Source organism: Echiichthys vipera (assembly GCF_963691815.1).
Source record: "Echiichthys vipera genome assembly, chromosome: 6".
NCBI classification, from domain to species: domain Eukaryota; kingdom Metazoa; phylum Chordata; class Actinopteri; order Perciformes; family Trachinidae; genus Echiichthys; species Echiichthys vipera.
The window spans coordinates 203,151-229,097 of NC_139831.1; the positions used below are offsets into that span (position 1 = coordinate 203,151).

Sequence of the window (25,947 nt, forward strand, 5' to 3'; positions counted from 1 at the left end):
CGTGTGTTAAAGTGTCCTCTAGGAGCATAAACGTGTGCTAAAGTGTCCTCTAGGAGCATAAACGTGTGCTAAAGTGTCCTCTAGGAGCATAAACGTGTGCTAAAGTGTCCTCTAGGAGCATAAATGTGTGCTAAAGTGTCCTCTAGGAGCCTAAACGTGTGTTAAAGTGTCCTCTAGGAGCATAAACGTGTGTTAAAGTGTCCTCTAGGAGCATAAACGTGTGTTAAAGTGTCCTCTAGGTGCATAAACGTGTGTTAAAGTGTCCTCTAGGAGCATAAACGTGTGCTAAAGTGTCCTCTAGGAGCATAAACGTGTGCTAAAGTGTCCTCTAGGAGCCTAAACGTGTGTTAAAGTGTCCTCTAGGAGCATAAACGTGTGCTAAAGTGTCCTCTAGGAGCATAAACGTGTGCTAAAGTGTCCTCTAGGAGCATAAACGTGTGTTAAAGTGTCCTCTAGGTGCATAAACGTGTGTTAAAGTGTACTCTAGGAGCATAAACGTGTGCTAAAGTGTCCTCTAGGAGCATAAACGTGTGTTAAAGTGTCCTCTAGGAGCATAAACGTGTGCTAAAGTGTCCTCTAGGAGCATAAACGTGTGTTAAAGTGTCCTCTAGGAGCATAAACGTGTGCTAAAGTGTCCTCTAGGAGCATAAACGTGTGCTAAAGTGTCCTCTAGGAGCATAAACATGTGTTAAAGTGTCCTCTAGGAGCATTAACGTGTGTTAAAGTGTCCTCTAGGAGCATAAACGTGTGCTAAAGTGTCCTCTAGGAGCATAAACGTGTGCTAAAGTGTCCTCTAGGAGCATAAACATGTGTTAAAGTGTCCTCTAGGAGCATTAACGTGTGCTAAAGTGTCCTCTAGGAGCATAAACGTGTGCTAAAGTGTCCTCTAGGAGCATAAACGTGTGCTAAAGTGTCCTCTAGGAGCATAAACGTGTGCTAAAGTGTCCTCTAGGAGCATAAACATGTGTTAAAGTGTCCTCTAGGAGCATTAACGTGTGCTAAAGTGTCCTCTAGGAGCATAAACGTGTGCTAAAGTGTCCTCTAGGAGCATAAACGTGTGTTAAAGTGTCCTCTAGGAGCATAAACGTGTGTTAAAGTGTCCTCTAGGAGCATAAACGTGTGTTAAAGTCTCCTCTAGGAGTCTAAACGTGTGTTAAAGTGTCCTCTAGGAGCATAAACGTGTGTTAAAGTGTCCTCTAGGAGCATAAACGTGTGCTAAAGTGTCCTCTAGGAGCATAAACGCGTGTTAAAGTCTCCTCTAGGAGCATAAACGTGTGTTAAAGTCTCCTCTAGGAGCATAAACGTGTGTTAAAGTGTCCTCTAGGAGCATAAACGTGTGCTAATGTGTCCTCTAGGAGCATAAACGTGTGCTAAAGTGTCCTCTAGGAGCATAACCGTGTGCTAAAGTGTCCTCTAGGAGCATAATCGTGTGCTAAAGTGTCCTCTAGGAGCCTAAACGTGTGTTAAAGTGTCCATTAGGAGCATAAACGTGTGCTAAAGTGTCCTCTAGGAGCATAAACGTGTGCTAAAGTGTCCTCTAGGAGCATAAACGTGTGTTAAAGTGTCCTCTAGGAGCATAAACGTGTGCTAAAGTGTCCTCTAGGAGCATAAACGCGTGTTAAAGTCTCCTCTAGGAGCCTAAACGTGTGTTAAAGTGTCCTCTAGGAGCATAAACGTGTGTTAAAGTGTCCTCTAGGAGCATAAACGTGTGCTAAAGTGTCCTCTAGGAGCATAAACGTGTGCTAATGTGTCCTCTAGGAGCATAAACGTGTGCTAAAGTGTCCTCTAGGAGCATAACCGTGTGCTAAAGTGTCCTCTAGGAGCATAATCGTGTGCTAAAGTGTCCTCTAGGAGACTAAACGTGTGCTAAAGTGTCCTCTAGGAGCCTAAACGTGTGTTAAAGTGTCCTCTAGGAGCATAAACGTGTGCTAAAGTGTCCTCTAGGAGCATAAACGTGTGCTAAAGTGTCCTCTAGGAGCATAAACGTGTGTTAAAGTTTCCTCTAGGAGCATAAACGTGTGCTAAAGTGTCCTCTAGGAGCATAAACGCGTGTTAAAGTCTCCTCTAGGAGCCTAAACGTGTGTTAAAGTGTCCTCTAGGAGCATAAACGTGTGCTAAAGTGTCCTCTAGGAGCATAACCGTGTGCTAAAGTGTCCTCTAGGAGCATAATCGTGTGCTAAAGTGTCCTCTAGGAGACTAAACATGTGCTAAAGTGTCCTCTAGGAGCATAAACGTGTGCTAAAGTGTCCTCTAGGAGCATAAACGCGTGTTAAAGTCTCCTCTAGGAGCATAAACGTGTGTTAAAGTCTCCTCTAGGAGCATAAACGTGTGTTAAAGTGTCCTCTAGGAGCATAAACGTGTGCTAATGTGTCCTCTAGGAGCATAAACGTGTGCTAAAGTGTCCTCTAGGAGCATAACCGTGTGCTAAAGTGTCCTCTAGGAGCATAATCGTGTGCTAAAGTGTCCTCTAGGAGCCTAAACGTGTGTTAAAGTGTCCATTAGGAGCATAAACGTGTGCTAAAGTGTCCTCTAGGAGCATAAACGTGTGTTAAAGTGTCCTCTAGGAGCATAAACGTGTGCTAAAGTGTCCTCTAGGAGCATAAACGCGTGTTAAAGTCTCCTCTAGGAGCCTAAACGTGTGTTAAAGTGTCCTCTAGGAGCATAAACGTGTGTTAAAGTGTCCTCTAGGAGCATAAACGTGTGCTAAAGTGTCCTCTAGGAGCATAAACGTGTGCTAATGTGTCCTCTAGGAGCATAAACGTGTGCTAAAGTGTCCTCTAGGAGCATAACCGTGTGCTAAAGTGTCCTCTAGGAGCATAATCGTGTGCTAAAGTGTCCTCTAGGAGACTAAACGTGTGCTAAAGTGTCCTCTAGGAGCCTAAACGTGTGTTAAAGTGTCCTCTAGGAGCATAAACGTGTGCTAAAGTGTCCTCTAGGAGCATAAACGTGTGCTAAAGTGTCCTCTAGGAGCATAAACGTGTGTTAAAGTTTCCTCTAGGAGCATAAACGTGTGCTAAAGTGTCCTCTAGGAGCATAAACGTGTGTTAAAGTTTCCTCTAGGAGCATAAACGTGTGCTAAAGTGTCCTCTAGGAGCATAAACGCGTGTTAAAGTCTCCTCTAGGAGCCTAAACGTGTGTTAAAGTGTCCTCTAGGAGCATAAACGTGTGCTAAAGTGTCCTCTAGGAGCATAACCGTGTGCTAAAGTGTCCTCTAGGAGCATAATCGTGTGCTAAAGTGTCCTCTAGGAGACTAAACGTGTGCTAAAGTGTCCTCTAGGAGCATAAACGTGTGCTAAAGTGTCCTCTAGGAGCATAAACGTGTGCTAAAGTGTCCTCTAGGAGCATAAACGTGTGCTAAAGTGTCCTCTAGGAGCATAAACGTGTGCTAAAGTGTCCTCTAGGAGCATAAACGTGGGCTAAAGCGTCCTCTAGGAGCCTAAACGTGTGTTAAAGTGTCCTCTAGGAGCATAAACGTGTGTTAAAGTGTCCTCTAGGAGCATAAACGTGTGCTAAAGTGTCCTCTAGGAGCATAAACGTGTGCTAAAGTGTCCTCTAGGAGCATAAACGTGTGTTAAAGTGTCCTCTAGGAGCATAAACGTGTGTTAAAGTGTCCTCTAGGAGCATAAACGTGTGTTAAAGTGTCCTCTAGGAGCATAAACGTGTGCTAAAGTGTCCTCTAGGAACATAAACGTGTGCTAAAGTGTCCTCTAGGAGCATAAACGTGTGTTAAAGTGTCCTCTAGGAGCATAAACGTGTGTTAAAGTGTCCTCTAGGAGCATAAACGTGTGCTAAAGTGTCCTCTAGGAGCATAAACGTGTGTTAAAGTGTCCTCTAGGAGCATAAACGTGTGTAAAGTGTCCTCTAGGAGCATAAACGTGTGCTAAAGTGTCCTCTAGGAGCATAAACGTGTGCTAAAGTGTCCTCTAGGAGCATAAACGTGTGCTAAAGTGTCCTCTAGGAGCATAAACGTGGGCTAAAGCGTCCTCTAGGAGCCTAAACGTGTGTTAAAGTGTCCTCTAGGAGCATAAACGTGTGTTAAAGTGTCCTCTAGGAGCATAAACGTGTGTTAAAGTGTCCTCTAGGAGCATAAACGTGTGTTAAAGTGTCCTCTAGGAGCATAAACGTGTGCTAAAGTGTCCTCTAGGAACATAAACGTGTGCTAAAGTGTCCTCTAGGAGCATAAACGTGTGTTAAAGTGTCCTCTAGGAGCATAAACGTGTGTTAAAGTGTCCTCTAGGAGCATAAACGTGTGCTAAAGTGTCCTCTAGGAGCATAAACGTGTGTTAAAGTGTCCTCTAGGAGCATAAACGTGTGCTAAAGTGTCCTCTAGGAACATAAACGTGTGCTAAAGTGTCCTCTAGGAGCATAAACGTGTGTAAAGTGTCCTCTAGGAGCATAAAAGTGTGTTAAAGTGTCCTCTAGGAGCATAAACGTGTGTTAAAGTGTCCTCTAGGAGCATAAACGTGTGTTAAAGTGTCCTCTAGGAGCATAAACGTGTGCTAAAGTCTCCTCTAGGAGCATAAACGTGTGTTAAAGTGTCCTCTAGGAGCATAAACGTGTGTTAAAGTGTCCTCTAGGAGCATAAACGTGTGCTAAAGTGTCCTCTAGGAGACTAAACGTGTGTTAAAGTGTCCTCTAGGAGCATAAACGTGTGTTAAAGTGTCCTCTAGGAGCATAAACGTGTGTTAAAGTGTCCTCTAGGAGCATAAACGTGTGTTAAAGTGTCCTCTAGGAGCATAAACGTGTGTTAAAGTGTCCTCTAGGAGCATAAACGTGTGTTAAAGTGTCCTCTAGGAGCATAAACGTGTGTTAAAGTGTCCTCTAGGAGCATAAACGTGTGTTAAAGTGTCCTCTAGGAGCATAAACGTGTGTTAAAGTGTCCTCTAGGAGACTAAGAGAACTGGTCTTGGTCCTGGGGGGACGGGGGGGCAGGGAGGACGTGGTCTCGGCGTCCTGTCCTCAGGATCCGGACGTTTCCTCCCAAACAACAATCGGCGCTCTGAGACAGGAAACAGGAAGTGCCTGAGACAATACAGAGCAGCTGCATTCTTCAGGCACCACAGAAGAAGGAAGCCGTCGCACAAGAGCAGGAAAACACCCTGAGATCAACCAGAACCAGAACCAGAACAAGACCAGAACCAGAACCAGGTGTGTGTGTGTAATAAATAATATAATAAATAATAGAAAAAGTCCAAAACATGTAAAAATATTTTTCTAAAACAAATTCAAAAAGAGTCAAAACATCAAATTTGAATGTTGTAAAAGTAAAACTAAAGAAAATATAATAAATATAAAGAGAAGTCAAAGAAAAGAGTCAGAAAAATGTAAAAAAGTAAAAATAAAAAACTTTAAACGAGTCAAAAGTAAAAGTGTTGAAAAAAGTCACGTTATTACAACTTCAGCGTTTGTTTTTTAGTCTTTTTTCAGATTTTACAAAAAACAACAAAATATTAAAATCTCTCAAAAGTCAAATTTTAATGTTGAAAAACACTAAAATTATTTTTTATTTGTTCTAAAACAGAAAAATCAGTTTTTAAAAGTCAGAAAAAATAAAAAAAATATTTTTTATTTTATGAAACAAAAGAAAACATTAAAACAAAAACAAAAAAAATAAAAACTGAAGCGTTTATTTCAAACACGTGACGATGACGTCACTGATGATGTCACTGATGATGTCACCGATGACGTCACAGAACCGTCATTTTAAAGCCTTTCAAAATAAAAGTATTACATTTAAAATCAGAAACTTTAAATTTCAGTCAAACACAAAATCAGACGTTTGAAACTTTTCAGGAATTTTTATTCACAGAAAAAAACAAAACAAAAAAAAAAATAATAATTATTATTATTAAAAGATTTTTAAGGAAAATTAAAATTACAAGAAATTAAGAAAAGTTTCTTCTTTCCAACGTTTCTGCTCCGGAAACTAGAGTTCATCATATCAACTGCATTTAGATCTATAGATCTGTAATATATATAAATCTATATCTATATATTTATATAGATCTATGATATAAAGATCTATAATAAAGATCTATAGATATAGATCTGTAATCTATATAAATCTATATTATATAGATCTATGATATAAAGATCTATAATAAAGATCTATAGATATAGATCTAGATCTATGTGTCAGGGTCTATGTTGCGGAGGCGGACCCGGTCCAGGGGTCTCTCCCCGTCTTCTCCTGTAAAACAAAAGTTCTGTTACGATCGTCAGAAGTGAAACGGTTTAAACTCGTGAACGTCACGTGTGTGAAAGAGGAAGTGACCTGGAACTTCCTGTAGTGAGCGGCGCTGCTGCAGTGCCGCTCTTTGGCCTCGACCTCGTCGGCGTAGATCACGTGACACAAGCTGCAGAGGTAACCGACGACCGGGCGCACGAACTCAGCGCCTGAGGAACAAAAGAGAAAGAGATCTCAGAGGCGGACCTGGTCCCAGAGCGCCCGAGGGCCAAGGTCCCGGGGGAAGAGAGGGGCAGAGCTGTCAGCTGATCACCATCTGGGGATGAGTGGGTCAGAGGACGGGGAAGGTTCTGGACAGACCGGGTAAACCCAAACCAGTAGTGCGGGTGAACTGGGACCGCCTGGAGGAGGCCCCTGTCCCAGAGACCTTCACCTCACACCTCCGGAGGAGCTTTTCTGGCGTCCCTGTGGAGGGTGGGGGCATCGAACCGGAGCGGGCGATGTTCAAAGCTTCCACTGCTGAAGCTGCAGCGGTGAGCTGTGGCCTCAAGGTCTCAGGGGACTCAAGGGGGGGGACCTTGGACCACCGTGGTGGACCCCGGGGGTCAGGGGTCCCCCTGAAGAAGGAGGCCTTCAGGATCTGGTCTCCCAGAAGACTCCGGAGGTGGTTCTGAGGTCCCCACAGGTCTGAAGGGCTGCAGCCTCTGCTGGGTCAGAGGCAAAGCAGCGGGTGTGGGAGGAGTTCACACAAGTCCTGGAGAAGGACTTTGGGGGGCACCGAGGTGCTTCTGGACCACCATTCAGCACCTCAGGAGGGGGACACGGGGAACCGTCCAAGCTGTTCACAGTAAGGACGGGACGCTGGTGCCCTCAGCTGATGAGGTCATGGGGCGGTGGAAGGACTCTGAGGAGGTCCTGAATGGGCCCAACACGCCCTCTTTTGTAGAGGCAGAGCTGGAGGCTGATGGGGATCATCGTCAACATCTCTGACAGAAGTCACTGAGGAAGGAAACAAGTCCACAGAGGCAAAGCCCCAGGATCCATGAGCTGCATCCACACATGCTGAAAGCTCTGGGTCTGGAGGGGCCGTCCTGGTCCTGGTCCTGGTCCTGGTCCTGGTCCTGGTCCACACGTCTCTGACACACTGGTGGAAGTCTGGGACAGTGCCGAGGGAGTGTCAGACCGGGGTGGTGGTTCCTGTTCAGAAAGGGGGACCAGAGGGTGTGAGCCAGTTACAGGTCCAGTCTCTGTACCCCCAAAGAGAGAGCTGAGTCCGGATCCTCGACAGTAAGCCGGAGTCGTGGCTCTCAGCAGGAAACCCGTGGATTGTTCCTCCGGGTCTGGAACAAGTCCTGACCCCAAGTGAAGGACTTCAAGGACCTCGGGATCTGGTTCACGAGTGAGGGGACGATGGAGCAGTGGGGGCGGAGCTGCAGTCGCTCTACCCTCAGTCCTGGTTCCTACCCTCACCTGTGGTCCTGAAAGCTGGGTCAGGACCCAAAGAACCAGGTCCAGGTCAGGACCCACAGAACCAGGTCCAGGTCAGGACCCAAAGAACCAGGTCCAGGTCAGGACCCAAAGAACCAGGTCCAGGTCAGGACCCAAAGAACCAGGTCCAGGTCCAAGCGTTTGAAGTGTGTTTCCTCAGGAGGGGGTCTGGAGTCTCCCTTAGAGAGAGGGGGAGAAGTTCAGCATCCGTGAGGAACTCGGAGTAGAGCCGCTGCTCCTTTGCGTTGAAAGGAGCCAGTTGAGGTGGTTCAGGATCATCTGGTCTGGATGAACCCTGGGCGCCTCCCTAGGGAGGTGTTCCAGGCACGTCCAGCTGGGAGGAGGCCTCGGGGAAGACCCAGGACCAGGTGGAGAGATTAGATCTCCACACTGGCCTGGGAACGCCTCAGGATCCCCCAGTTAGAGCTGGTTAATGTGGCCCGGGAAAGGGAAGTTTGGGGTCCCCTGCTGGAGCTGCTGCCCCTGAGACCTGATCCAGGATCAGAGGCTGGAGCTGCTGCCCCTGAGACCTGATCCAGGATCAGAGGCTGGAGCTGCTGACCCTGAGACCTGATCCAGGACCAGAGGCTGGAGCTGCTGCCCCTGAGACCTGATCCAGGATCAGAGGCTGGAGTTGCTGCCCCTGAGACCTGATCCAGGATCAGAGGCTGGAGCTGCTGCACCTGAGACCTGATCCAGGATCAGAGGCTGAAGCTGCTGCCCCTGAGACCTGATCCAGGATCAGAGGCTGGAGCTGCTGCCCCTGAGACCTGATCCAGGACCAGAGGCTGGAGCTGCTGCCCCTGAGACCTGATCCAGGATCAGAGGCTGAAGCTGCTGCCCCTGAGACCTGATCCAGGACCAGAGGCTGGAGCTGCTGCCCCTGAGACCTGATCCAGGACCAGAGGCTGGAGCTGCTGCCCCTGAGACCTGATCCAGGATCAGAGGCTGGAGCTGCTGCCCCTGAGACCTGATCCAGGATCAGAGGCTGGAGCTGCTGCCCCTGAGACCTGATCCAGGATCAGAGGCTGGAGCTGCTGCCCCTGAGACCTGATCCAGGACCAGAGGCTGGAGCTGCTGAGTGGTTTCATTGATGGTACAGAGAGTCGTAGAAACACAGTGATGGTCGTCAGGTGAACAGTAGAAACCTCTTACCAACAGGTCTGGAGGGTCTCTGCAGGTCTGCAGCGCCCCCTGCAGGTCCAGACGTCTAAAGACAGAAGACAGAAGTCATTAGAGAGCTTTCCTCCTGAGTCCCTGACCTGGGTACTGATGTTTACTGTCCACCCCAGCTGAGGTGGTCCCTGTGAGGCTGCTGGTCTTCACATGTACCTGCTCAGGAAGTGGTCTGGGAGAATCTCCGGTAGAGTCCAGGTCCAGACTCTCTGAATCCTTTGGTCCTGGTTCAGAGGACTTTTCTGTCTCTGGAGTCTCTTTGTCTTTACACTCGTCCGTCTCTGGAGTCTCTTTGTCTTTACACTCGTCCGTCTCTGGAGTCTTTCTGTCTTTACACTCGTCCGTCTCTGGAGTCTCTTTGTCTTTACACTCGTCCGTCTCTGGAGTCTTTCTGTCTTTACACTCGTCCGTCTCTGGAGTCTTTCTGTCTTTACACTCGTCCGTCTCTGGAGTCTCTTTGTCTTTACACTCGTCCGTCTCTGGAGTCTTTCTGTCTTTACACTCGTCCGTCTCTGGAGTCTTTCTGTCTTTACACTCGTCCGTCTCTGGAGTCTTTCTGTCTTTACACTCGTCCGTCTCTGGAGTCTTCTCAGTGGACCCTTCCTTCTCGTGGGTCTCTAACTTGTCTGTCTCTGGAGTCGTCTTGTCTTTCTTCTCAGGCACGGAGACGTCCTCACGAGTCCCTTTTCTTTTGGACCTCCTGATTTCTGGACTCGGTTTAGCTGAAGACTTCTCATTGGCTGCCTCCGTCTCTGGTGTCCTACTTGGGGACTTTCTTATCGTCTTATTGACAGTTTTGGACACGGACTTCTTTTTTGGAGTATTTCTAGAATTTGGGGTCTTTCTAGATGTCGACTCTTTCACTGAAGTCTTCTTAGACGAGTCTTCCTCTTGGGTCCTCTTAGACGAGTCTTCCCCTACGGTCTTCTTAGACGAGTCTTCCTCTACGGTCTTCTTAGACGAGTCTTCCTCTACGGTCTTCTTAGACGAGTCTTCCTCTACGGTCTTCTTAGACGAGTCTTCCTCTTGGGTCTTCTTAGACGAGTCTTCCTCTACGGTCTTCTTAGACGAGTCTTCCTCTTGGGTCTTCTTAGACGAGTCTTCCTCTAGGGTCTTCTTAGACGAGTCTTCCTCTACGGTCTTCTTAGACGAGTCTTCCTCTTGGGTCTTCTTAGACGAGTCTTCCTCTAGAGTCTTCTTAGACGAGTCTTCCTCTACGGTCTTCTTAGACGAGTCTTCCTCTACGGTCTTCTTAGACGAGTCTTCCTCTACGGTCTTCTTAGACGAGTCTTCCTCTAGGGTCTTCTTAGACGAGTCTTCCTCTACGGTCTTCTTAGACGAGTCTTCCTCTAGGGTCCTCTTAGACGAGTCTTCCTCTAGGGTCTTCTTAGACGAGTCTTCCTCTTGGGTCTTCTTAGACGAGTCTTCCTCTACGGTCTTCTTAGACGAGTCTTCCTCTACGGTCTTCTTAGACGAGTCTTCCTCTTGGGTCTTCTTAGACGAGTCTTCCTCTAGGGTCTTCTTAGACGAGTCTTCCTCTAGGGTCTTCTTAGACGAGTCTTCCTCTTGGGTCTTCTTAGACGAGTCTTCCTCTACGGTCTTCTTAGACGAGTCTTCCTCTTGGGTCTTCTTAGACGAGTCTTCCTCTTGGGTCTTCTTAGACGAGTCTTCCTCTAGGGTCTTCTTAGACGAGTCTTCCTCTTGGGTCTTCTTAGACGAGTCTTCCTCTACGCTCTTCTTAGACGAGTCCCTCTCTTGTTTCTTTTTGGACGATTCTTTCTCCGGAGTCTTTTTAGAAGTTGATTCTTTCTCTTGAGTCTTTTTAGAAGTTGATTCTTTCTCTGGAGTCTTTTTAGAAGTTGATTCTTTCTCCAGAGTCTTTTTAGAAGTTGATTCTTTCTCTTGGGTCTTTTTAGAAGTTGATTCTTTTTCTGGAGTCTTTTTAGAAGTTGATTCTTTCTCTTGGGTCTTTTTAGAAGTTGATTCTTTCTCTGGAGTCTTTTTAGAAGTTGATTCTTTCTCTGAAGTCTTTTTAGAAGTTGATTCTTTCTCTGAAGTCTTTTTAGAAGTTGATTCTTTCTCTGGAGTCTTTTTAGAAGTTGATTCTTTCTCTGGAGTCTTTTTAGAAGTTGATTCTTTCTCTTGGGTCTTTTTAGAAGTTGATTCTTTCTCTGGAGTCTTTTTAGAAGTCGATTCTTTCTCTTGGGTCTTTTTAGAAGTTGATTCTTTCTCTGGAGTCTTTTTAGAAGTTGATTCTTTCTCTTGAGTCTTTTTAGAAGTTGATTCTTTCTCTGGAGTCTTTTTAGAAGTTGATTCTTTCTCCAGAGTCTTTTTAGAAGTTGATTCTTTCTCCAGAGTCTTTTTAGAAGTTGACTCTTTCTCTGGATTCTTCTTCGAGGACTCCTTCCTCCCTTCAGACTCGTCCCTGTGTTGTCTCTCGCTCTTCCTGCTGTCCCTCTTCTTCTCCCTTTCTTTTGATCTCTCAACTGGCCACCAATTAAGTCTAAGGGTGAGAGAAAATATGGATACACTTGAATATCGTATTATGTTTTGCGATACTGTATCAATTCTCAACACTACAGTGGTTCGTTTTGTATTGTTACCCCCTAACGGGTCACTGTGGCTGCAAGTTTTCATTCCAACCAAGCAACAACACTCCTGCTCCATCAAATCAACTGTATGAATGCAACTGAGTCGATTGAATAAGTGGAGTCAGGGTGTTCTTGCTCGGTTCTTACACACAGCCTCAGTGAAATCTGACCGATCCACAGAAGAACCAGGAGGAAGTGAGTGGACTCTGACCCATCTCGGAGCCTCTTGTAGTTGTGGGACAGGTAGGCACAGACTCTGTTGCCGTTGATCCGGACGTGATTACGGGAAAATTCATTAACGACTTTCAGAGCCTCAGAAGAAGTCGACATCTCGATGAAACCCTGAAACACAAAGAGATGAAGGGACGTCTCCGGTGAGGCTGTAGAAATGTCACGATGCTGGAACTTCAAAGACGATACACGGGGAAATACTCGACACCATGGGGAGGAAATTACAGAAGAGGAAGGCAGCGTCTTTAAAATACAGATTAGAACAAAACAAACATCAATAAAAAGACTTTTAAAGAGTCTTCAGTTGCCACCAGGCACGACCTCAAACGGTATAAAGTGCTCCACAGACTCCAGGAAGGTTCATTTTGATGTCCCACCAACATGTAACTGATGTAAATCCTCCATTCTGGGCATTTATTAAACTTTTAGTGTTTGTTTTAAGGCTTTTGGTAAAAGTCTGGCGCCCTCTGGTGCAGGTCCAAGCGTCTGAAATGACGTAGTTGGCTTCACTAACTACGCTGATGACGCTTTGTTTTATGGTTCAAAATGATGCAAAATGAGTAAAAATGGATACAAAACAAGTGCAATTTGATATAAATGAGTGAATAAGGATGGAAGCTGAATGAATATGGATCAAAATGAGTAAAAACTGATACAAAACAATTCAAAATGTATAAAAACGCCTAAAAATAGATTTGTGTTCACTAACTACGCTGATGACACTTTGTTTTATGCAGAAAAAGACGCTTTTGTGAGTAAAAATGATGCAAAATGAGTAAAATGCTGCTTCAGATCCGAGTCCCAGTGTCGTTTCAGACCTTTGTGCGTCCGGGGAGACGGAAGTAGAATCTCGCCGTGCCACAATCTTTCACCAGCTTCAGGAAGTCCTGGTCGCTGTACGGCAGCTGCGGGATGTTGTTGAAGAAGACCACTCGGTACGACCGGGGCTGCAGACAACAAGACCCCGTCAACATCAACATCAACAACAACAAACACCACCACCACCAACAACAACAACAACAACAACAACAACAAACACCACCACCACCAACAACAACAACAACAACAACAAACCCCAACAACAACAACAACAACAACAACAACAACAACAAACACCACCACCACCAACAACAAACACCACCACCACCACCACCAACAACAACAACAACAACAAACACCGTGGAACCGCTTCACTGATAATTCAAACTCTTACTTTGGGCTCATCTCTGACTTCTTCTTCTTCATCTGCAACAAACAAACAAACAAACAGACAAAGGTAAACAGACGTCAGCGGTTGATGGTTAAACCCCCACAGGTCACTTCAGACTCTCGGCTTCACCTTGGTCGTCAGACTCGTCCTCCCCCAGTTCGTCCAGAGTGATGCAGTTCTCCAGGTCCACTGGGAAGTCGGGTTTCCCCTGGAGACAGAAGAAGAACGGGAATCGAACAACGAACAACGAACACTCAACTACCCAGACTTCAGAATAAATGGAGTGGATATGGAAATGACACTGTTGCACGTTTATTATTGTTATTATTACGTTATTATCACTGTCACCATGATGTGACCTGTGCATTACAGTGTGTCGTGTCTCCTCCTCCTGATCCCCAGCTGCTGCTTCCTCCTCTTCAGGTGAGTGTCTCCTGTCTGCAGGACGGACGTCTGCCTCCTCCTCCTCCTCCTCCTCCAGACTCTCTCCGTCCTCTGCGATCACCTGCATCCCCTCGATGTCGCTCTCCTCTGCAGACGACCTGCAGGAGATCACGTCACACTGTCACTTTTTAGACTCAGAGACAAAACAGCGCTGACGTTAATACGTGTTAGTTGTGCGTCTGTCCCAGGTTAGAGCGCCCTCCCACTGTGCCTCTGTCCCAGGTTAGCGCGCCCTCCCACTGTGCGTCCGTCCCGTGCCCCGTGCTTTAGGGTCCTTGTCCCCCCCTCCAGGCCCGTTTGTACTCACACTACCTGGGCCTCGGAGAATGCTTCTTGCTGCCTATACGTCATCACGCCGTAACACGTCACACGCATTGATGACGTCATGGCGATGTGTGGCTTTGTTTCCAGATCTTTCCGTAGACCTCGGAGTTTTTGTGCGTCTTGTCGACTGTTTTTGAATCTTTTCATCGACCAAATCTGCAGTAAACACTCCACCTCCGCATCACACCAACGTGAACCTTTCACCGCCATTGTTTGAAATGTCCGCGCATGGTCCCTCCTTCTTTTTTCTACGTCCCAACAGGCGCACAGGAAATGACCTCAGAACCGCCGTAGGCCTCGTGCTCGTACACGTGCGCACACTCGTGCTCGTACACGTGCAAACGTGCTTTACTAAAGCCCACCTCTCCCAAACGGGCCGTGGACGGCAAGCGTGCCGCTCCTAGACGTGGTACGGTTGCACTCACACTGGTCAAAGGAACCAGACTTTAGCCGTGACACGTGCTGGGGCACGGGACGGAGGCACAGTGGGAGGGGGCACGGGACGGAGGAACAGTGGGAGGGCGCCCTAAAGGAACGTTATTTTTCAGGAGAAACTCACTCTGCGTCCTCCTCCGCCTCTTCTTTCACTTCAGCTTCAGGGGTGGAGTCTTTGACAGGACCGGGACCGGGACCAGGATCGGGACCAGGACCGGGACCAGGACCGGGACTGGACTCAGAGTCTGAGGAGAGAAGAGGGAAAGACTTTATTCTTCTGCTTTTTCTTTATTTCACCCTCTGGAAGTTTTATTGTTGCTGTTTTGCTGCTTTCCGTCTGTTCAGTGACCTGACACCCTTTCAAAATAAGAGTTCTGGGTCCAAACCAAACAGAACCAAGGTCCGAACATGTGAAGGATCAGGATCAGGATCAGGACCAGGATCAGGATCAGCTCTGTGCTCAGTTAGAAAGAGGTCAAAGGTCAATGATGATGTTTTTAAAAACTCTGTTCAAACTACGGGAACGCCAGGCTCCGACAGGAAGTCTTATTCTGAAAGGGTGTTAGGTCAACAACGGGAACACCAGGCTCCGACAGGAAGTCTTATTCTGAAAGGGTGTTAGGTCAACAACAGGAGCGCCAGGCTCTGACAGGAAGTCTTATTCTGAAAGGGTGTTAGGTCAACAACGGGAACGCCAGGCTCCGACAGGAAGTCTTATTCTGAAAGGGTGTTAGGTCAGCAACGGGAACACCAGGCTCTGACAGGAAGTCTTATTCTGAAAGGGTGTTAGGTCAGCAACGGGAACACCAGGCTCTGACAGGAAGTCTTATTCTGAAAGGGTGTTAGGTCAGCAACAGGAACACCAGGCTCCGACAGGAAGTCTTATTCTGAAAGGGTGTTAGGTCAGCAACAGGAACACCAGGCTCCGACAGGAAGTCTTATTCTGAAAGGGTGTTAGGTCAGCAACGGGAACACCAGGCTCTGACAGGAAGTCTTATTCTGAAAGGGTGTTAGGTCAGCAACGGGAACACCAGGCTCTGACAGGAAGTCTTATTCTGAAAGGGTGTTAGGTCAGCAACAGGAACACCAGGCTCCGACAGGAAGTCTTATTCTGAAAGGGTGTTAGGTCAGCAACAGGAACACCAGGCTCCGACAGGAAGTCTTATTCTGAAAGGGTGTTAGGTCAACAACGGGAACACCAGGCTCCGACAGGAAGTCTTATTCTGAAAGGGTGTTGTAGAACTTTGTTTCCTTCTCTGCGTTTTTCAACAAACAAACAGGAAAAATCGGGTTTTCTTACCGGTCGGCTCCAGTTTCACCGATACCGCCGACTTCTCTCTGGACCGGTTCTGCCCGGAGGACCTGGACCTGGACTTGGACCTTCCCTCTCTGCTGGATTTATCTCTGGACCTGGACTTAGACCTCCTGTCTGTGCTGGACCTTTCTTTAGACGCATCTTTGGACCTGGACCTGGACCTGGACCTGGTTCTGGTGCTGTTAATGGACTTTTCTGTTGGCTCTGACTTGATTCTGGTCTGTTTTGTGTCCTTTTCTCTGGACCTGGACCTGGTTCCGGTCGTCTTGTCTCTGCTGGACCTTTCTTTAGACCTGGACCTGGTTCTGGTGCTGTTAATGGACTTTTCTGTTGGCTCTGACTTGATTCTGGTCTGTTTTGTGTCCTTTTCTCTGGACCTGGACCTGGACCTGGTTCCGGTCGTCTTGTCTCTGCTGGACCTTTCTTTAGAGCTGGACCTGGTTCCGGTCGTCTTGTCTCTGCTGGACCTTTCTTTAGAGCTGGACCTGGTTCCGGTCGTCTTGTCTCTGCTGGACCTTTCTTTAGACCTGGACCTGGTTCCGGTCGTCTTGTCTCTGCTGGACCTTTCTTTAGATCTGGACCTGGTTCCGGTCGTCTTGTCTCTGCTGGACCTTTCTTTAGATCCGGACCTGGTTCCGGTCATCTTGTCTCTGCTGGACCTTTCTTTAGATCCGGACCTGGTTCCGGTCGTCTTGTCTCTGCTGGACCTTTCTTTAGATGTATCTTTTGATCTGGACCTGGTTCTGGTTCTGGTCGTCTTGTCTCTGCTGGACCTTTCTTTAGACCTGGACCTGGTTCTGGTCGTCTTGTCTCTGCTGGACCTTTCTTTAGATCTGGACCTGGTTCTGGTCGTCTTGTCTCTGCTGGACCTTTCTTTAGATGCATCTTTAGCTCTGGACCTGGTTCTGGTGCTGTTAGTGGACTTTTCTTCTGGCTCTGTTCTGATTCTGGTCTTTTTAGTGTCCTTTTCTCTGGACCTGGACCTGGTTCTGGTCCTCTGGTTACTGCTGGACTCCCCCTGCTCCTCTGGGTCTTCCCCGCTCCTCCTCTTCTTGGTCTCGGCCGTCTCGGCGTCGTCCTCTCGGCTCGGGCTCCTCGTCCTCTTGGTCGGACACTTCTCTTCGTACCTCTTGGCTGAAGCGACCCGCCTGCAGGAAGAAGAAGGAACACCATGACCGTCAACACTCGGCGGATCACAACGGGCCGGGGGTTCGATCCCCCGTCAGGTCCGACCCACTCACATGAGGCTGCTGTGTTCCACAGAGAAGGACACCTGGAGCACGTCGGTGTTGATCCTCAGAGTCTGTGACGAGTAATAATCCACCAGCTTCTGAGCGTCAGGCGTGTTTTTCATCTCCACCAACACCTGGAACAGAGTTCGGACCCTCGTCAACGACTCGACGCTTCATTTCAGTTTAAACCAAAGAAGAAGCTCCGCCCACGACACGATGGAGACCCCGATGTTCAGGCAACGATACGATTCACACGTCGTTTTGTGACAGATTTAAAATGGGACAGTGGGATTTTGGCAAATTCATTAAACTGAACGCATCAATTACACAAAACGCCGAACTCCGCGTAGAGAAGAGGGTCCCTGAACTTAACCGCCACCTTTAGGGCGCCCTCCCACTGTGCCTCAGTCACAGGTTAGAGCGCCCTCCCAACCGTCACCTTAAGGGCGCCCTCCCACTGTGCCTCCGTCCAGTGCCCCGTACACGTGCGCACGCTCGTGCTCGTACACGTGCAAACGTGCTTTACTAAAGCCCACCTCTCCCAAACGGGCCGTGGACGGCAAGCGTGCCGCTCCTAGACGTGGTACGGTTGCACTCACACTGGTCAAAGGAACCAGACTTTAGCCGTGACACGTGCTGGGGCACGGCACAGAGGCACAGTGGGAGGGCGCTCTAACCTGTGACGGAGGCACAGTGGGAGGGCGCCCTAAAAAGAATAAAGACTAAAATAACAGCTTGACACAAAGACTAAAAGTAAAAGAGGCCAAAACAACAGGAGCTCGCTGTAAGACTGAAGCAGTAACTTGTGTCTCCAGCTGGTGTAACGTTCAGTAGAGCGTGAGCTGTGACTTGGACGTGACGTTCTGCGGTCCGACCGACGCACAGCCAGCAGCGTTGTGTGCGGCTCACCTTAGACGGCAGGGTCAGGGTGTAGAGCGGCTCGCCGAAGCGTTTGACGATGCTGATCAGGTCCGAGTGGCCGTCCTCTCCCGCTGGAGCCGGACAGAAGCTCACCACCCGAGAACTCTGTGAGGAGACACACATGGTTACCGCTCAGGGTTCAGGACGCAGCAACGCCACCGCCGCCTGCTCAGGACGCACGTGCTGGTGCTGGCTGAAGCTCAAACATGGTCATGTGACAAAAGTGCAGAACGCTTCACTCAACAGTCGGTGACGGAGGTGGACGAATATCTACCTGGAGGAAGTTGAAGGTGGTGGACATCATGAACGCCAGGGGCGCTCCGTACACCAGCGGAGGAGTGTTCACGTAGAACGTCACCAGGTCCTTCGCCTGCTCGTTGGAGCCCAGCTCCACGAACGCCTGCAGGGTTCAGCACACGCCCGTTATTAACCACGTGACACACGTGGCGTGGGAATGACCTTTATTAGTGCTGCTAACGTTAAAGTTGAACAGTTAACGTCTGTGAAATGTCAGAAAACTGTTGGAAAAGTCCGTGTGTGAAGTCTTTGTTTTGTCTTTTTCTAGTTTAACAGCAGAGGAGGAAACTAAGGAAACAGAGCTGCATGATTACGACGCCGCGTCAGGGCCGTCAGGGCCGTCAGGGCCGTCAGGGGCGATCGTCTGAGAATAAAGTCGCTGATTTACGAGATTTAAAGTCAAAACAAACCGTGTTTTGATGCAACTCCCTGTTGAAGTCCATGGCTGCCGTGTGCTGTGCAGGTTTCTACGTCTGCAGCAAACGCAGGACGCTCGGTGGTGCGATGCCGTCGTGTATAACACGGCAGAGCATGAGAGACGCATCATAACCTTTAACGTTAGAAGTCCGATTAAACTTTAAGGGCGCTTTTATTTTCGTTGTGCGTAAAAATGCTGAAAGTGAAGTTTAGTTCAACAGGAAGTGTAAAAATAAACACTGTTTTTACGACATTTAGACTCAGATTTAAAGTTTTTTATAGTAGATTTGTCGCTTTAAAACTCGTAAATCTGCGACTTTTTTCTCGTAGATTTGCGACTTTTCTCAGATTTTAAACTTTAAATCTCGTAAATCTGCGACTTTTGTCCCGTAGTATCCCCCCCCCCCCCCCTCCTCCCCGGGTACGTAACTTTCCCCGTACTCGGCCCTAAAGGCCGTCGTAGCATTTCCCGTCTGTGTGCGATAATAAAAACCTCGCAGACTCACGAGAGACGGGAACATCAGGATCTTGGTGATCTTCCCGAACGGTCCGGCCAGTTTCCTCAGGAACGCCTCGTCCACGGCGTGAGGCGGGAACTTCACACACACCACTTTCCCTTTCTCTGACACCTGACAGGAAACACACACACACACACACACACACACACACACACACACACACACACACACACACACACACACACACACACACACACACACACACACACACACACACACACACACACACACACACACACACACACACACACACACAGACAGACAGACAGACAGACAGACAGACAGACAGACAGACAGACAGACAGACAGACAGACAGACAGACAGACAGACAGACAGACAGACAGACAGACAGACAGACGGACAGACAGACAGACACAGACAGACAGACAGACAGACAGACAGACAGACAGACACACACACACACACGTTTGTTATTCACGCGTTCACGCCGGAGACGACGCACGGCGCTCTGAGGGCGACGTTACCTTCTTTGGGGTCGGTGTGTTGAGCTGCGACGCTGTTGAACGCACAGGAAACAACACGTTAGCGAACAAACAACAACAACAACAACAACAACAACAACATGAACACTGAGGGAACGTGAAGCTGTTTACTGGAGCTCTGATTGGCCGTAGGCTGTTGCTGGGCAGGTTTCCCTTCATCCTGGCTCTTCTCTGATTGGTCGTCGAGGCTGAAACGACAGAAGAGAAATAACCTGAGCACCTGAACGTGACGCGCGTGTCGAGTTACGGTCGAGTGGGAAACTCACCTGACGATCGTCTGCATGCGACAGTCCCAGGACGGACACCTGCAGACGAGACACACGTTAACAACTAATGTCCACTTAAAGCTGCATCCTCTCTAATGTCCACTTAAAGCTGCATTCTCTCTAATGTCCAGCAGGAGGAGACTCCACTTAAAGCTGCATTCTCTCTAAAGTCCAGCAGAGGGAGACTCCACTTAAAGCTGCATTCTCTCTAATGTCCAGCAGGAGGAGACTCCACTTAAAGCTGCATTCTCTCTAATGTCCAGCAGGAGGAGACTCCACTTAAAGCTGCATTCTCTCTAATGTCCAGCAGGAGGAGACTCCACTTAAAGCTGCATTCTCTCTAATGTCCAGCAGGAGGAGACTCCACTTAAAGCTGCATTCTCTCTAATGTCCAGCAGGAGGAGACTCCACTTAAAGCTGCATTCTCTCTAATGTCCAGCAGGAGGAGACTCCACTTAAAGCTGCAATCTCTCTAATGTCCAGCAGGAGGAGACTCCACTTAAAGCTGCATTCTCTCTAATGTCCACTTAAAGCTGCATTCTCTCTAATGTCCAGCAGGAGGAGACTCCACTTAAAGCTGCATTCTCTCTAATGTCCAGCAGGAGGAGACTCCACTTAAAGCTGCATTCTCTCTAATGTCCAGCAGGAGGAGACTCCACTTAAAGCTGCATTCTCTCTAATGTCCAGCAGGAGGAGACTCCACTTAAAGCTGCATTCTCTCTAATGTCCAGCAGGAGGAGACTCCACTTAAAGCTGCATTCTCTCTAATGTCCAGCAGGAGGAGACTCCACTTAAAGCTGCATTCTCTCTAATGTCCAGCAGGAGGAGACTCCACTTAAAGCTGCATTCTCTCTAATGTCCACTTAAAGCTGCATTCTCTCTAATGTCCAGCAGGAGGAGACTCCACTTAAAGCTGCATTCTCTCTAATGTCCAGCAGGAGGAGACTCCACTTAAAGCTGCATTCTCTCTAATGTCCAGCAGGGGGAGACTCCACTTAAAGCTGCCCCTTTATAGTCTGGGGTAAAAACGGCACACAGAGAGGAACTTACTTCTCCAGCAGGGCGAGTTGACTGTCCGCATGATGAGGCCCGTTAATGTGTTTGTTCCACACCTGAAACACAAGAAGCAGAAATCAAACCGCCGGTTTGTGGCAGCTGCCGCCCCAAACACACCCGTCAGAGTCTGGAGAGAGAAGGTCGAGGAGGACGACGGGAGGACTTACCTTTTCTGACATCACAGTGATGTCACACAGAGAGCATGAGTACGGGTACGCCGGCGGGGACTGCCCGTGGAAGTCTGTGGCTTCTTTCTTGGAGGGCATCGCGGTGACGGACCGGCTGCTGCTGCTGCTCCTGACGGAAGAGGTCTCGGGCTCACGCAGCCCCCCGAGGGTTTTCGGACGGGGCTCTTCCATAAGAGCGAGAGGAGGAGCAGGAAAAAGAGGAGCCGACCTGCTGTCAGATGGTCCCGGCTGAGAAAAACGGGATGGACGAGTTCTTTTGCTTCTCCCCGCCGCGCTGAAGGAGGGTTGGTCCTGAGAGGACCCTGGACCGGAGGCTCTGCCCGTCTGGCCGTACTCAGAGGGTCCTAGACTAGTGTTGTAGTCCTGAGAGGACCCTGGACCGGAGGCTCTGCCCGTCTTACCATAACCAGAAGGTCCAGGTCCGTAGCTGGTTTTCAGGGACGACAATGGACCGGCAGCTCTGCCTGTCTGGCCGAACTCCGTGGGTCCAGGTTTGTGGTTGTAGTCCTGAGAAAAAACTGGACCGGCATCTCTGCCTATCTTACCATAATCAGAGGGACCTGGTCGGTAGCTGTAGTCCTGAGAATCCACGGGACCGGAGTCTTTCCCCAACTTGCCATAATTGGAGGGTCCTGGTCTATGGTTGTAGTCCAGAGAGGACACTGGACCGGAGTCTCTTCCCAATGTGCCATAATTGGAGGGTCCTGAACTATGGATGTAGTCCAGAGAGGACACTGGACCGGAGTCTCTTCCCAATGTGCCATAATTGGAGGGTCCTGAACTATGGATGTAGTCCAGAGAGGACACTGGACCGGAGTCTCTTCCCAATGTGCCATAATTGGAGGGTCCTGAACTATGGTTATAGTCCAGAGAGGACACTGGACCGGAGTCTCTTCCCGTCTGGCCGTACCCAGAGGGTCCTGGGGTATGGTTATAGTCCAGAGAGGACACTGGACCGGAGTCTCTGCCTGTCTGGCCGTACTCAGAGGGTCCTGGGGTATGGTTGTAGTCCTGAGAGGACAACGGACCGGAGTCACTTCCCGTCTGGCCGTACCCAGAGGGTCCTGGGGTATGGTTGTAGTCCAGAGAGGACACTGGACCGGAGTCTCTTCCCGTCTGGCCGTACCCAGAGGGTCCTGGGGTATGGTTGTAGTCCAGAGAGGACACTGGACCGGAGTCTCTTCCCGTCTGGCCGTACTCAGAGGGTCCTGGTCTAGGGTTGTAGTCCTGAGAGGACAGAGGACCGGAGGCTCTTCCTGTCTGGCCGTACTCAGAGGGTCCTGGTCTAGGGTTGTAGTCCAGGGAGGACAGAGGACCGGAGGCTCTTCCCAACTTGCCAGAATCAGAGGGTCCTGGTCTGTGGTGGAAGTCCACCGTGTAGCTGGAAGATGATGATGGATCTTTTCTGCCAGAGCTGCAGGTCCTGGGATTCCCCCAGTGGTCCAGCTTAGACGATAGAGGACAAGATGGTTTGTGCTCCAGTGGGTAGTAGGTCAGCTGGCCGCGGGGATGATCCCGGTCCCCGGGGGAAGGGGTGACAGCAGGTAGGCGGGAGGAGCTGGGGGGAAAAGAGGAAGAAGAGGAAGAGGAGGAAGGAGACGGATCACCGGGAGGGAGCGGTTTGATGGTCCCCCTCTTTCCTTTCATCTGTTGCAGGACTTGAGGAAGGCTGTCGATGGTGAGGACGTCTTCGGGGAGCTTGGCCAGAAGAGCCAGGTCCGTGGGCTCGAGCCCACAGCTGTTCAGGATGCCGAGAGCGCCGTCCTGCGACCACGAAGCCCCTCTTGAGGAAGAGGAGGGCGGGTGGGACGAGGAGGAGGAGGAGGAGGAGGACACCTGAGGCGGCCTGTAAAAGCTGTGGTCTGACGAGGCGTGGCGGCGGTCCGAAGAGCCGTACGGTCCAGGATCAGGTCTGAGATCGGAGTCAGACGGCGGTCGTCTGTACGGGTAGTTGTGGGACATGATCGGAGGAGATCGGGCGTTTCCTGCGGACAGAAGGTGTCGGGGAAGACAGGAGATGTGAGAGCGGACTTACAGAGACGCTGAAGGGCGACCACGAGTCATCCTGAGAGAAGTGACTGGAGACGGGCGCTCGACGCACACGGGACAAACACGCCGACAACGTCACCTCGTAAAGTTTTAATCTTTTAATCAACGTCTCACCAAAGTACCCAGAACATCCGTCTATGTCGCCACTCGACTTTGGCGGCTCCACGCCACGGGGGGCGGGTGAACGCTCGTCCCGATGGTCGTGCTCGTGCAATAAATGATGCACGATAAAGCAAAACACTGCAGTAGCTATAAAATGATAATGGCAGCTAACGTTAGCGCTGAACTGGTGATTTGTCGCGTGTCGCACTGAAGTCGCTCCCCGACGTCGCCGCCGTAGAAAATAGTTCCCCTCAGAAGCAACGTGCGCGTCACAGCGCATAAATGATGCTGCGGGAGACCGTTACACTGTTAAATTATATATTATTATAATATCTCATGTGTGGGCGGTGCAGCAGAGGGTGCGTGCTGCAGACCTGGACCCGACCCATCTGTGGTTCTTTCCTTTGTCGACCTGTTGAAGTTTGACATTAATAACATTTAAAAGACTTTTCTGAGGATATTTCTGGAGAATTCTGTTAAATCAGTGTTTGACACAAAGAGCTGCACTCAGCATCAGAACACGACTTTAAATCATTAAAGTCCAAATAATAATGTTCTCCAACAGAACCAGAACACAGTTAAAGCAAACAGCAACACACTGAAGACAGAATTTCACTTTGTTTCATCCTGTTTTTGTTCTCAGACTTAATAATAAAGGATCTCTGAGAAGTTTCAGTTTCGTTTTCCCCGTTAGGAGTGGAAACTTAAGCAAAATGAGTAAAAACAGAAGCAAAATGAGTAAAAACAGATGCAAAATGACTAAAAACAGATGCAAAATGAGTAAAAACAGAAGCAAAATGACTAAAAACAGATGAAAAATGACTAAAAACAGATGAAAAATGACTAAAAACAGAAGCAAAATGAGTAAAAACAGATGAAAAATGACTAAAAACAGATGAAAAATGACTAAAAACAGAAGCAAAATGAGTAAAAACAGAAGCAAAATGAGTAAAAACAGATGCAAAATGACAAAAACAGAAGCAAAATGACTAAAAACAGAAGCAAAATGACTAAAAACAGATGAAAAATGACTAAAAACAGATGAAAAATGACTAAAAACAGATGCAAAATGACTAAAAACAGAAGCAAAATGACTAAAAACAGAAGCAAAATGACTAAAAACAGATGCAAAATAAGTAAAAACAGAAGCAAAGCGAGTAAAAACAGAAGCAAAATGAGTAAAAACTGAAGCAAAATGAGTAAAAACAGATGCAAAAAGAGTAAAAACAGAAGCAAAATGAGTAAAAACAGATGCAAAATGAGTAAAAACAGAAGCAAAATGAGTAAAAACAGAAGCAAAATGAGTAAAAACAGAAGCAAAATGAGTAAAAACAGAAGCAAAATGAGTAAAAACAGATGCAAAATGAGTAAAAACAGAAGCAAAATGAGTAAAAACAGAAGCAAAATGAGTAAAAACAGATGCAAAATGAGTAAAAACAGAAGCAAAATGAGTAAAAACAGATGCAAAATGACAAAAACAGAAGCAAAATGACTAAAAACAGAAGCAAAATGACTAAAAACAGATGAAAAATGACTAAAAACAGATGAAAAATGACTAAAAACAGATGCAAAATGACTAAAAACAGAAGCAAAATGACTAAAAACAGAAGCAAAATGACTAAAAACAGATGCAAAATAAGTAAAAACAGAAGCAAAACGAGTAAAAACAGAAGCAAAATGAGTAAAAACTGAAGCAAAATGAGTAAAAACAGATGCAAAAAGAGTAAAAACAGAAGCAAAATGAGTAAAAACAGATGCAAAATGAGTAAAAACAGAAGCAAAATGAGTAAAAACAGAAGCAAAATGAGTAAAAACAGAAGCAAAATGAGTAAAAACAGAAGCAAAATGAGTAAAAACAGATGCAAAATGAGTAAAAACAGAAGCAAAATGAGTAAAAACAGATGAAAAATTAGTAAAAACAGAAGCTAACATGCTAACATGCTACATCCGGAGCTAACCGGCGCGGAGCCGTGGTCGGAGCGGACTCACCTGCGGTCAGAGCCCGGGAGAGTCCGGGGAGGTCTTCATGAGGAGCCCGGGTCCCGGTTCAGGGAGAAAACGACGTTTTTAAAGAGAAACGAGTAAAAAAGTAGCGTTTTAATCACGTTTGTATCTGCGGAGAAGCTAACGGAGCTAACGGAGCTAACGGAGCTAACGGACGGAAGCGCCGGCTTCTTCTTCGTCTGTTTCCGGTTTAAGGACCCGGAAACAGAGAGACGGCGCTCTGCCGCCGCCTGCTGCTGTGGAGGAACACCGGAAATACAATCAACAAAATAAAATACAATATAAATAAATAAAATATTATAAAATTAATATAAATAAAATAAACAAAATAAAATACAATATAAATAAATAAAATATTATAAAATTAATATAAATAAAATAAACAAAATAAAATACAATAGGTAAAATCTAATTAAACAAAATAAAATTAAATTAAATCAAATCTAATTTAATTTAATTACATTTAATTAGATAAATTAAATTAAGTAGAAGAAGAAGAAAATAAATTAAATTAATTAAATTAAACATTAAAATTAAATGAATAAAATCAAATGAAATAAAATAAAAAAGATAAACTAAATAAAAACAAAATCAAAGCAGAACAATAAATTAATTTAAGTAAAAATAAAATGTACAATTAAATCTAGATCAAGAAAAAGTAAAACAACAAAATATAAATAATCTGAATTAAATCAAACGAAATAATCACAATAATAAATAATATTAAAATCATAAATCCATTTATTTCTGACTGGAGACATTTGATTTGATTGGAAGCATCTTTAATTATTATTCTTTATTCTTTTCCTTTAAAGCTCTAAAGTGTATTTCCGGCTGAGAGTCGCGTGTGTGTCGCGTGTGTGTCTCGTGATTAAACAGCAGGTGGCGCTGCAGGACTTTTTATTATTCAACACAATCAGAAACTTTATGATTTCATCTTTGATTTGTTTTTTATTTTTCTCACAAAGAAAAAAGATATTTTTATTTAATTT

The 25,947-nt window shown here is 47.3% G+C and overlaps 1 protein-coding gene across 1 annotated transcript; it reads right to left on the reverse strand.

Moving 5' to 3' along the window:
* Positions 1 to 5,923: 5,923 nt before the first annotated feature.
* LOC310947918 (uncharacterized protein) lies at positions 5,924 to 25,089 on the reverse strand. Its single transcript, XM_083914892.1, has 21 exons — positions 24,941 to 25,089; positions 20,780 to 22,785; positions 20,607 to 20,668; positions 19,557 to 19,595; positions 19,402 to 19,478; positions 19,273 to 19,304; positions 18,775 to 18,897; positions 17,829 to 17,954; positions 17,543 to 17,659; positions 16,643 to 16,767; positions 15,387 to 16,549; positions 14,211 to 14,331; positions 13,254 to 13,425; positions 13,013 to 13,091; positions 12,887 to 12,918; positions 12,492 to 12,620; positions 11,654 to 11,784; positions 9,008 to 11,354; positions 8,831 to 8,885; positions 6,275 to 6,396; positions 5,924 to 6,190 (listed from the first exon to the last, which is right to left on the reverse strand). Exons 2-21 carry the CDS (start codon positions 22,760 to 22,762, stop codon positions 6,143 to 6,145), a joined length of 7,083 nt encoding a protein of 2,360 aa, XP_083771018.1. The 5' UTR covers positions 22,763 to 22,785; positions 24,941 to 25,089; the 3' UTR covers positions 5,924 to 6,142.
* Between the last annotated feature and the right edge of the window lie 858 nt (positions 25,090 to 25,947).